Source organism: Nematolebias whitei, chromosome 2 (assembly GCF_014905685.2).
Source record: "Nematolebias whitei isolate Nwh7 chromosome 2, NemWhi1, whole genome shotgun sequence".
NCBI lineage: Eukaryota > Metazoa > Chordata > Actinopteri > Cyprinodontiformes > Rivulidae > Nematolebias > Nematolebias whitei.
Genome location: NC_056499.1, coordinates 6,613,218 through 6,626,115, shown reverse-complemented (window position 1 = coordinate 6,626,115; position 12,898 = coordinate 6,613,218). Strand labels below are relative to the sequence as shown.

The 12,898-nt window shown below is 40.6% G+C and overlaps 1 protein-coding gene across 1 annotated transcript; it reads right to left on the bottom strand.

Moving 5' to 3' along the window:
• Window positions 1–1,151: 1,151 nt before the first annotated feature.
• Window positions 1,152–9,309, bottom strand: ogfod1 (2-oxoglutarate and iron-dependent oxygenase domain containing 1). The gene is made up of 13 exons (XM_037696124.1): window positions 9,058–9,309; window positions 7,115–7,260; window positions 6,987–7,033; window positions 4,116–4,216; window positions 3,924–4,040; window positions 3,764–3,855; window positions 2,868–2,996; window positions 2,571–2,684; window positions 2,415–2,494; window positions 2,102–2,343; window positions 1,576–1,704; window positions 1,445–1,503; window positions 1,152–1,351 (listed from the first exon to the last, which is right to left on the bottom strand). Exons 1-13 carry the CDS (start codon window positions 9,215–9,217, stop codon window positions 1,196–1,198), a joined length of 1,572 nt encoding a protein of 523 aa, XP_037552052.1. The 5' UTR covers window positions 9,218–9,309; the 3' UTR covers window positions 1,152–1,195.
• Window positions 9,310–12,898: the final 3,589 nt, after the last annotated feature.

The following is a 12,898-nucleotide window of genomic DNA, read 5'->3' as shown; positions in this document are numbered from 1 at the left end:
GCTCCCATTGGCTGAGCAAAAAATCAAACCCGGCTCTGATTGGTGGAAACCGACGTGAGGGGTTTGGGGGAAATGACGAACAGGAAGTACATTTTTGTTTTTTGAAATTTCCCCTTTTTGATGTGGGTTCCAACTATAGTCGATTCCTTTAAATTATATTTGACAAGTAACTCCTTTATTAATAATTAAAAGGCTCTATGTATTTAGGTTAAGACGATACTTCAGAGAGGAAGTGTAAACGTCACATCCTGCTTGCTCCCTCTCCTAACTGCTATAAAAAGCCAAAGGGATGTTTTTAAAAATCATGTTATCTATTAGTGTCTAGCCAAAGTAACACTTTTTACTACAATTAATTAGATAAAAAGCAGAAACGTAGCATTTGACCCTGAATTATTATTTTTTTTTGTAAATCTCATTTTGGGGTGATTTTGAGTGACAATAAAATATAACTTTACTTATCCGCAGGAAATTGTTGCGCCAAGTTTCAGTACAAAGGAACATACACAAGGAATCACAAGATATAAAAAATAACAAAATATAGGTCTTAAATTAAAATGTGTTTGACACTGATTTCAAGCACAACTCCAACAACTGTTTGATCATTTTGAGACTTTAATTTTCTACCACCCTTTACTCGTTAATGTATATAATTGTATTATTTTTTTTTTTTTATCTTTGTTGGTATTTTTATTCTGATTAAACCTAATTTGAGTAATCTTTTTCTTGCACTGCCATCTTGGTGGCTCATAGTTCAACAGACATTTTGGCCCTTTTTTTAAGTTTGTGCCACTTCGGTGATCCCTTCATAACACAAAGGTTGGCAACTGTAGAAACATTTTTATTTAATCAAAACTTATTAGAATTTGCTTTAAGTAAATGTGGACTTGAGAAAAGGTGAATTTTCTAACTAAAAATTAAATCAGCAGCAGGAATAAAACTAAAGTGCTTGGCTGTCCAGCTTCTATAGAAATACTAGATGAAAAGTACATTTTGTTGTGGCTAACATCATGTAGCAAACAGATAATTTATTAATACTGACTTAAATTGTTTATTCATCCGACCAGACTTCAAAAAAGTCCTTTAGTAAAAATGATGAACCTCGGCTGTAATTGAGAGAAGTTTTAACAAGATGTGCCGTCCGTTCGTCTTTGTAAATACCTTAACACACACAAAATATATAATTAATGACGTGAATTTATTCATAGTAGACAAAAGAAAAATCATAAAACCCTTTGCTTGTAGAACTGCCCACAGAGGAACTTTTGTGATTGACGTGTTTCACAAATTTCAGCGTTTCTTTGTCTCTGTAGACGAGGGCGAGAGAGTTGTCTTCTGGATGCACGGTCAGAAGCTGTGAAAACAAAGTGATGATTAACTCTACTAACGAGTTTCTACGTGAGCAACGTTACGCAGTGTACCGTTGACTGGAACCATCAACACTCACCTCTTCATCCTCTTCATTAGCAACATAACACGTGAAGCCTCCAAACTCCGACCTCCAGCCTATAAAAAGGACAATTTCTGTAAGTGTTACATTCAGAGTTTTTTTTTTTTACTCACTTTATTTCTGTTCACCTGAGCAGCCAAAAGGTAAAATCAGGTCCAGGGCATATTCTGCCTGCGCTGCTTCACCGTCATGCAGCAGAGTGTAGCTGCCATGCGTCCAGCGACGCACTTCCCCACAACACACCGGTGTGCTCAGCTCTGAAAAGATTAAAATAAAAACTGTAAGCTCGATCATCCAGGTAGATAATAAAAAAATGGTTAAATCATTTCAGCTGGACCAATTTCTATACGTGAAGAAACGTTTTGTCCCCCATCCAGAGGACTTCGTCAGCGTGCGGCCTGCCAACCAGATCTGCCCCATAGGTAGCCTTCATTGCTTCATTTAGGCCACCTTTAGGCTCTGTTTGCACATGTTAAAAAGCTGCTTCTGAGATTCCAACAGGAGGTTGGCTTGAAACACAGCAATGAAGGTGGGACCAATCTGGTTGGCAGGCCGTAGACTGACAAAGTCCTCTGGATGGGGGACGAAATGTTTCTCGATTAAAGAAACCGGTCCAGATGACATGATTTAACCCTTTTTGTAGCTCACTCTTACCTTTATCTCTGCTTGCATTTGCTGCTGCTGTTGATGATGATGCTGAGGCTTTGGTTGAAGAGCCTGCCACTTTTTCTTCTTCGTCCTCCTTTCCTTTCTCCTCATCATCAGCAGGACACAGGTAGTGCAGTCGAAGGCCGGTGAAGTTGGAGAGGAGAAGGAAAAACGCCTCAGAGTGAAGCAGCTCCCAACAGGAACTCACACACTCGGGCAGAGAATCCAGAGAGGCCGCCTCATAACATCTGGAAGCAGAAATCCTCAAACATCACGACATCAGGGCAACGAACCAAATGATCTTTTGAAGATCGCCCACCTCTTATTGGATGGACCTCTCTTCGTCCACTGGATCTGGGCCAGTCGCAGAGCTTCACTCACCTCCCTGAACTTCTCCTCCTGAAGACAAACACACAAACAATCGTCAAGATCAGGCGAGCACAGGAAGTGCTGAGAAGAACGGATTAGAAGTGACCTTGAGAAAATCCTTGAGCTGAATTTCAGAGCTTTCTTCAAACTCCTCCTGGATCTGCTCCTGATAGGACATGTCCAAGTACGAGGGGTTGATCCACTCAAGCAAAATTGTCTCCTGTCATGAACATGAGGAATGCAATCAGGCCGAAAGAGGAAATAATGGCCATCGAGTCGTTACTAGCGACATCAGAAAGAAGAGGCCCAGTCTGTATGCTAAGCTAAGCAAACTGTCTGCAGCATCACCAAATTATCACCAAGAAGAAGCTCCATTGCATTTTCCTGAAACAAAAACACTCACATCTCTGGGTATGTGTGGACTCCTCGGGACGGACGGTTCTACGTGACGAGGAGGTCGTTCCAAAGACTGTCCGTGAAACCAGCCGCTCAGAGACAGACGACACTTGTCCTGCGATAAAACTTCAGAAACCTAAAAGATGGAAAAAAAATCACAATCTAACACAGCCAGTGTTGTCCAGACCCAACCTTCAGAAACTAGTCCGTGCCTTTATCACGACCCGATTGGACTACTGTAATGCACTCCGGGGTCAGCCAGACCTCCATCTCACGTCTCCAGCTCGTCCAGAATGCTGCAGCTCGGCTCTTAACCGGAACTCGTAGGTCTGAGCATATTACACCCGTTCTGTCCTCCCTTCACTGGCTCCCTGTGCGTGCTAGAATAGACTTTAAAATTCTTCTGTTGACCTTTAAGTGCCTAAATGGCCTCGCACCCCTTTATCTCTCTGAGCTTCTGGAACCATACGTTCCCTCTCGGGCCCTGAGAGGGAACGTAACATCTGATCAGCTGCTTTTTGCCGTTCCAAAAACAAGACTGAAGCTCAGCGGAGATTCTGATTTTCAGTCATGGGCTCCAAACTCTGGAACAACCTGCACCCCCCAACATCAGGCAGGCCACCTCTCTTCCTGCGTTCAAATCTCTAACAACACACCTGTCGTCTCTGGCATTTAAACACAGTGTGAGTTTAGTATGTTTTGCTCTGTGTTCCTACGTTTTTAATGCTTTTAGTTAATTCCTCAGCATTATCATTAGTGTGTGGCATTTTTCATTAATTTTACTCCCATTCATGTTATTGTTCAGCACTTTCACAATGTGCTCTATAAATAAAGTTGACTTGACTAGATTTCCAATTAAGATATTTTTTTGTGCAACAGGGAAACAAAGACCCAAATGCTCACTTGATGAAACGAAACTGGAGAAACTTCGAAGAGGACGAGCGTGTTCCAAGAAGGTACAAGAGATTTCACTACAGTCTGTGGCTGGAAACTACCTGTTGATGGACAACACGTTGTATTAAAGAGCAAACGCTTCCACACACACACAGAACGAGACGCTTACCGTCCGTCGCGTAAAGATCGAGGGTTCCCCCGTCGCTGCTCCGCCACGGAGGCACAAGATACAAAATGAAAGCAACACGTCTCCCCTCCAGTTCATCGTCGTGACACAAAAGGACATCTGGAAGCACGAAATGATGAGTCACAAGAAGAAATGTCTAAATGGCAAAAAATTTCTAGCTCAGACTGTTCTCACCCGTTTGTTCATATTTGGCACAAGAAATATCCACTGTGGGCTCCAGCTCGACCCCCAACACTTCCTCGAGCCAGGAGCGGAAACGCTCAAACAGAGCCGCCCTACAGAAACAAACACGTCTGCGTGAAGATCCTCTCTGCACCGTCACAAAATGCTGACGCTTCAACCAACCTCCTCCACAAACACAAGACTGCCCAAAAGCCCGCCGTGACATTTTCAGCAACATGAATAATAAATTATCACAAATGAGGAGGGGGCTGTCATTGTGTATTTAATGATATTTAATCCCCAAAGCTGCAGTTCATCTGTAGGTGTGGCGGCTTTTACAGCCACATTTATCAGCCGTCGTTTCATCAACAAACAGCCGAACCCACCTCGAGTTGAAACCAACGAGTTTACAACACCGAAGACGTCTGATGGCAGAGACGATACGAAAACGTTGAACATTTAAATTTGACACCAGATTAACTCTGATTTTTCCTCATTCACTTTGTCCAACACAGTTTTGTTTGTTTGTGCGTACGGGTTACAGAGCTCATTAACCATTTATTTATTTTTTGAGTACATGTAGGTCTGATTTTTGCACTTTGTGATGACTTTTTCTAAAATAATTATCATCTGCAACCACAGCTTTTCTACAGTACAGCCTCTAAAATAAAAACTGCAGTATTTATGTTAAGTATTTTAAAAGTACACGTTTCATTTCAAATTTTCTTAAACCACAAATACAGTCACTAACACCACAAGTATGTGAATAAGTCTGCCTGCTGTAAACACAGTTTGTACTAAAAAAAAAACAATTATGAATGGAGAGCATGCACGTTAATTCACTTTCAAGGTAACAGGAGAGCTTTCACAGGCGCTAAATAGAATTTTCTCTCAACATACAATTAATTTATACAGTTATTTTATTTGACAGGATTCAGCTAAAAAAAAAATAAAATCAACCTCTCAGCATCTGATACAAATCGTGCCGAACAGCCCACTGACGTGTTAACAACTAAAAACACTGGAAGAACAAACATCTGTCTGCTTCTACGTCTGGGAGCGAGAAGTTGATTTTTGTTTTCATTCTTAAATCAAACTAACTGCAGTCATATCAAATGTTAATTCAACGGATCCAGTTAGGAAGCTGTAATCTTTGGCTCCCCCTGATGGAGATGATTAAAAGTGGTTAGATAAGCTCATCAAGAAACCAGCTCTGTGCTGGACCCAGTGCAGGTGGTGGGAGACAGAAGGACTCCAGCTAAAATAACATCATTGCTGGACAACGTCTCCCGCCCCACGCATGAAGCTGTTGCTGAACTGGTCAGCTCCTTCAGTGACAGATTCCTGCTCCTAAATGCACAAAGGAGCGTTACCGCAGGTCCTTCCTCCCAGCAGCTGTTCGACTATCACTGCTCCCAACAAACTCAATAAGGATTAAATACATGCTAAAACAAACACTCTGCCTATAATAATGTACTGTAAATAGTCTGTCCTTCTCAGTAGCTATGTTTACATGTGCACAATTCTTTAATCGGATTGAAGTGCATTCAGATTAAATAATCCAAATGTATCGTTTACATGGGCACAATCCGATCATGACGAGCGTTTACATGCAGCGGGCTTTTATTCTGAACAGAAGTACTGACATGCACAGAGTGGTAAACTTTCCTTTAAAAAAAACAAAACAAAACACAGAAGTTTTACTTCTGGGATGAACGTAAACAAACCTGAGCGCCCAAAATGGACCCACGACAGGTTTTAATGACGGTGGAGACGTCACTGCGCTCCCTGACTGAGCTGCAGGTGATACAGAGCATCCTGAGCTCTTTCAAAGTTTCTAGTAGAAATGTTTTGCTTCCCCGACATGCTAATATCATTAGCATTAGCCAGGCGGAAATACGTGAGCTTGACAGGTCGCACATGCGCAGTCAGGTCAGTTTTCCACAATCGGAATAAAATGATCAGATTAAATGTTTACATGCACACCATTCAGATTATGAACGGCATAAACCACCCGTCTCATTCGGATCGAGCTGAATCAACAAAGAATAATCCGAATAGGGCGTTTACATGACGCATTTTTATTCTGAATGGCCGTTTAATCTGATTACTTATATCCATGTAAACAAAGCTAATGTTCAATACATATTGAACATTGTGTACATTTTGGAAACGTATTCGAATCAGTTGCACATCACTTGAATCACGAGTTAGACAAGTCTATTTTTAAAAACTGCACAGTATTTTCTACTGTCTTGTATATTATTATTGTTGTTTAACTTATTTCTTTATATTTATATATATATATATATTTTTTTTTACATTTTGAGAACTTTTTGTGTAAACCTTTATATCTGTTGTTGCTGTTGCACTTGAACTTCCCCTCTGTGGGACAATAAAGGCTGTTTTTATTCTATTATCAATTCTGTTCTGCCTCAGTTTTTTTTATTTTATATTTTAAGTTTCAACACCTCAGTCACAGCCAACAAGTGGGATTCAAAATGTGCTTCCAATATTCTTCAAAGTGCACAAACGTAAAACCGTCACAAACGAGCAGCAGGGCTGTTTGAATCGTACACTTTTTATAAAACGCTCTGTGTCGCAGGCACGACGACAGATTAACCAAAACCTGTTAGGTTTTGTTAATTCTCTGTGCAACAGGAGCCTTGAGAGACGGTTCAGCACTAATGTTCCTGCTTTTATATCCAGGTTTTAAAGGCCCAAAGTTTCCCCTGGGAGTTAGAAAACATTGACAGTAACCGTAGGTTTGTGTGTCTGAAAGCAGAGATAAGCTGGAGGAACAGAAGAGATTAATTGCCTGTTCACTGCTGCCTCAGTGGCTCTTGATTAAAACAATAATAACCTATAAATGTGCATTATCACCTGAGTCCTGCGATATGTGGCTCTTTTCTCCTCCTCAGATCATCAGACTGCAGAAGAAAAAACAAAAAGTTATTAAAAATAGAGTAACTGGGGAACAAAACCCACTGCTGACTTGGTCTGACGTTCACCTGTTTGAATTTGTACAGGTCGTTTGACTTCTCGTTGAAGTTGAGCTTCAGCAACTCTCCCTGCAGATTTTCAACAAAGGTTTCACTCCTGATGAAGTTCTTGATGGTGCAGTGAGGGAAAGGATAGCAGTTGAGCTCTAAAACCCCTGAACATTTACACACACAACACGCAAGAACAGGTCAAAACTGTTTCCATAAAACAGGAACCAGGGTTTGAAAAAATGGGATCCAGCAACTGCAGCTTCAAATGACAGTTTAGTGCAACAGAGCAGAAGAAAAACTTCAGTCAGGATGGAGTCCTTCATCTGAAGGACTTCTTCAGTCCGAGGAGCCACCAAACCAAACTGAATCCCACAAACAGGAACTCCCAGAGTGGAAAAAACAAGATGGGCCAGAAGATCTGACTGAACATTGTTGGATTTTATACCAGTGGTGCAGTCTACCTTTCTGTAGTGGGTGTACTGTGCTTAGAAACCAAAGTACACTGCACAATGTAATCGTCAATTTATTTAGATTTTTAAGTATACTGAACATTTATAAATTTCTCTGATGCTTATATTTGAATAAATGCACAACAAACTTTGTACATCAGTTGGCTTTGTATTAAAAACATGTTACAGAATTTATAAAACAGTATCAAAGCAAAACATGTCCCAAGTATTAAATAGTGAGTACAGAAGTATTAATTATACAATAATTCGCTGGATAAGCAAATGCAATAAACAAGCGCTGCATACAGACACATTGTTACGGAAGCGTTTGACGTATCAATGACACGTGCACAATATGTCATGTATGATTGGGCACTTTTAAATTTTTTAACTTTTCTAGTGGGTATACTCCGTATGCCCGCGTATCACGTAGATTACACCACTGATTTATACCTGGATTAATGAGCATGAACTTTGGTGTTTTGAACCACTTTGGCATGGCTGCCTTAGAGGAGTTGACGGGGGGGAGGGCGGGCCCCAGAGGCCATCTTATCACCAACAGTTTTGTTCTCCCCCCCACTATTGGAGTGTCCCGTTTGTGGAATTCAGTTTGTTTTGGAGACTCCTAAGATTGAAGAAGTCCTTCGGATGAAGGTCGAAATGTCTCAGAAACAGCTTTATAAAGTATTATTAACAAAATAACCCGATGACCTGACTGAACATTGCTGGACATTGAATGCATGAACTTTGGTAAATGTCAGATTAACAAAAAAGTCCATGCTCAATAATCCAGGTAAACAATCCAACATTTTTCAGTCAGGTCATCTGGACAGTTTCTTTTTTTTTCTGCTGAAACGTTTCGCCTTCGATCCGGAAGACTTCGTCAGTCAAGGAAACACACAACAAAACTGATTCTTCCCCCAACAGCTTACTCCAAAGTGGAACAAACCAGTTTTGTTGGTGCTAAGATGGTGTCTTTGGCACGCCCCCTCCTCCATTGCCGGCCCTCTTCCTTGTTGACAGTCCTGTCAACTCAACTTCAACGAGACAGACCTGACTGAAAAATGTTGGATTGTATACCTGGATTATTGAGCATGGACTTTGTTGTTTTCAACCAGTTTGACAAGACTGTCAACAAGGAAGAGGGCCGGCAATGGAGGAGGGGCGTACCAAAGACACCATCTTAGCACCAACATAACTGGTTTGTCCACTTTGGAGTAAGCTGTTGGGGGAAGAATCAGTTTTGTTGTGTGTTTCCTTGACTGATGAAGCCTTCTGGATCTAAGGCGAAACGTTTCAGCACAAAAAAAAAAGAAACTGTCCAGATGACCCGACTGAAAAATGTTAAATGTCAGATTGTCTCCTGCATCTGAGGCGATCTAATGTTAAGAGTAAACGTTTTTAAATTAAATTTGATAAATTAGTTAAACAACCCTGCGATGTACGCACAGACCAATAAGAGCTCCATGGTTAAATTAAAGTCACCGGTGAGCAAAGTTTTCCTGTACGGACCCTGGCTGTAGTGAGTCCCGCGGCTCCATGCCTCCTTCACGGCTCTCTTCAGCTGCTCGTCCCCCACGTCCACACCCAACTCCGGTGTTTCCACGCAGCTCTTCGGCCTCTTCCTCTTGCCGGTGGTTCTGCAATCTCCCTGCGCTCGTTTGGATGTCATATCAGAAACTGTCTCGAGAGAAAACCAACTTTGAAAAGACCTAACAGGCTGCCGCGTGCGACGCGACCAACGTCTGCTATGTCGCAGAAAAATGACGTAGAATTATCTGTGTACAGCCCGGAGCTTTGACTGTCAGGCGTGGAGGACTCAAATAAAACGTACTGTACTTCCTTTGAGCTGTAACTACAAGCTTATAATCTTTGTTTTATAATTAACCGTATTTTAGACTTGGTAAATGGTCTGTACTTATACAGCGCCTTTCTATTTTATTTTAAGATACTATTAGAAAAAAGTTAAACGTACTGAACACAAGTCTCTTCAGCAACCAAGATACTTTTTATCATACAACTAACCGTAAATAAATCACAAAAGCAATTTTTTTAAATATGTCTGAGATCATCTCAAGAAACCCATCTTGGTGTTTTTTTTACCCAAAGTAGGTCCTGACCCATCACTTTGGGAATTACCGTTTAAAACAAGCAAAAATAAAAATTCAGATAATACATCTCAAAATATATATTTTTTAATTAATCATCTAAACGTTTCCAAAACGGAAAAAAAAATACTTAGGAAATAATTGAGGCATTCAATAAATGGTTTTTAATATATCATATAAAATAAGCTTTAATCTATTTTTAGTAGTGGTGATATCATCCAAAACTTTAACATCTGTTGGACACTGAGATAACAACAATCTTGCTTCTGTGTTTAAGATTAGTCTTCAGAGTTCAAATCAAAATGGACTGGGTGCCCATTTAAGTCATGTGTCCAGATGACCTGACTGAAATATGTTGGATTGTATACCTGGATTATTGAGCATGGACTTTGTTGTTCAGTTCATGTGGTTTAGGTGCGGATCAACACAAGTCAATAATGCTCGGGACAAGAAGAACCGTCTCGGTGGTGCCGTTAACTGAATGCAGCCAAATAATTAGGCTGGAGTTTTCTCAAAATAGAATTAATAATGATAAAATACAGAAAACAGCAAAGGTTGATTTACAAAATCAGCACTATATTTGAGTCCAATGGTTGTTTACATTTTGAGCCGAAAACAAACTAAACAAAAAAGTCACAAATGTGAAAAACTGTCAACTTTTGTGCACAGAAGACTGTTGGAGTCAGTCTCTCCACCATCACAGACATCTACACCTCCAGATGCAGGAAGAGGGCCACCTGCATCATGAAGGACCCCACTCACCCAGCACACACACTTTTTGCCCCGCTCCTCTCAGGGTGGAGGTTGAGGAGCATTAAATGTAGAACCATTACACTCAGGAACAGCTTCTACCTTGAAGCTGTTGGACTCATTAACCTCTAACCAGGATAATCACTGTGAAAAAAAAAAATCACTAATGTCATTTGATTGTTGGCGTGCTGCTGATTTATATAATGCTGCTGTTCATTCGTACACATCTGCTCACAGACTCACGCTCATGCTGCTGTTTGGCATATTTTTGTGTTATTAGTGTATTTTTAGTTCTTATCTTATATCTTATTACTTTTTCTTTTACAATTTATACTTTCGTTAGATGTATAGTGCCTTGCGAAAGTATTCGGCCCCCTTGAACTTTTTAACCTTTTGCCACATTTCAGGCTTCAAACATTAAGATATAAAATGTTAATTTTTTGTGAAGACTCAACAACAAGTGGGACACAATCGTGAAGTGGAATGAAATTTATTGGCTGTGTCAAACTTTTTTAACAAATAAAAAACTGAAAAGTGGGGCGTGTAATATTATTGGGCCTCTTTACTTTCAGAGCAGCAAACTCAGTCCAGACGTTCAGTGAGGATCTATGAATGATCCAGTGTTGTCCCAAATGACTGATGATGATAAATAGAATCCACCTGTGTGTAATCAAGTCTCTGTATAAATGCACCTGCTCTGTGAGAGTCTCAGGGTTCTGCACAGAGAGCATCATGAAGACCAAGGAACACTCCAGGCAGGTCCGAGATACTGTTGTGGAGAAGTTTAAAGCCGGATTTGGATACAAAAAGATTTCCCAAGCTTTAAACATCTCAAGGAGCACTGTGCAAGCAATCATATTGAAATGGAAAGAGTATCAGACCACTGCAAATCTACCAAGACCCGGCCGTCCCTCTAAACTTTCATCTTGAACAAGGAGAAGACTGATCAGAGATGCAGCCAAGAGGCCCATGATCACTCTGGATGAACTGCAGAGATCTACAGCTGAGGTGGGAGAGTCTGTCCATAGGACAACAATCAGTCGTACACTGCACAAATCTGGCCTTTATGGAAGAGTGGCAAGAAGAAAGCCATTTCTCAAAGATATCCATAAAAAGTGTTGTTTAAAGTTTGTCACAAGCACCTGGGAGACACCAAACATGTGGAAGAAGGTGCTCTGGTCAGATGAAACCAAAATCCAACTGTTTGGCCACAATGCAAAATTATATGTTTGGCGTAAAAGCAACACAGCTCATCACCCTGAACACACCATCCCCACTGTCAAACATGGTGGTGGCAGCATCATGGTTTGGGCCTGCTTTTCATCAGCAGGGAAGATGGTCAGAATTGATGGGAAGATGGATGGGGCCAAATACAGGACCATTCTGGAAGAAAACCTGTTTGAGTCTGCAAGAGACCTGAGACTGGGACGGAGATTTACCTTCCAACAAGACAATGATCCAAAACATAAAGACAAATCTACAATGGAATGGTTCACAAATAAACGTATCCAGGTGTTGGAATGGCCAAGTCAAAGTCCAGACCTGAATCCAATCGAGAATCTGTGGAAAGAGCTGAAGACTGCTGTTCACAAACGCTCTCCATCCAACCTCACTGAGCTCCAGCTGTTTTGCAGGAAGAATGGACAAGAATTTCAGTGTCTCCATGTTCAAAACTGATGGAGACAAACCCCAAGAGACTTGCAGCTGGAACTGCAGCAAAAGGCGGCGCTACAAAGTATTAACGCAAGGGGGCCCGAATAATATTGCATGTCCCACTTTTCAGTTTTTTATTTGTTAAAAAGTTTGACACATTCAATAAATTTAATTCCACTTTACGATTGTGTCCCACTTGTTGTTGATTCTTCACAAAAATTTAAAATTTTATATCTTTATGTTTGAAGCCTGAAATGTGGCAAAAGGTTGAAAAGTTCAAGGGGCTGAATACTTTGGCAAGGCACTGTATCTGGGACCCTGCGTACACAATTTTGTTCCACCACATGTACGAGATGCGAATGACATTAAAGAACCTTGACCTGTTCAGCTATAAAATCAGAGATAATTAATGCACAAAGGATGTAATAATCCTAAATATGCCAATTAAGGACTTTATTTATTTGCATCATGAAAATTTATATAAGACTTAATTCTTTTGATTGGTGGGAGCGGCGTCGTAACAAAAAAAGGGCTGTACTCAAAAAACATTTTCTTCTGTCATTACTTTACTATATTCTGAATGTATTTTTGATGCTTCTACCTTTTAACAGCTAAAGCGCGCTCTGCTTGCAACAGAAACGTGTCCGAGGCGCGCATTAGTGTAAAAACGGTGTCGGCAACGTTCGGTCTTTTCACCCGCTTTGAGCAATTCATGAAGCGTACCCTGTGTTTTAAAGTAAACTAAGTTTCTTTAACAGCATTCATACTCACCAGCTCTTTGAGTTTTATAAAAACAAACACAAAACACTGCTTTATTAAAAGAAAAACACAGTATGGTTACA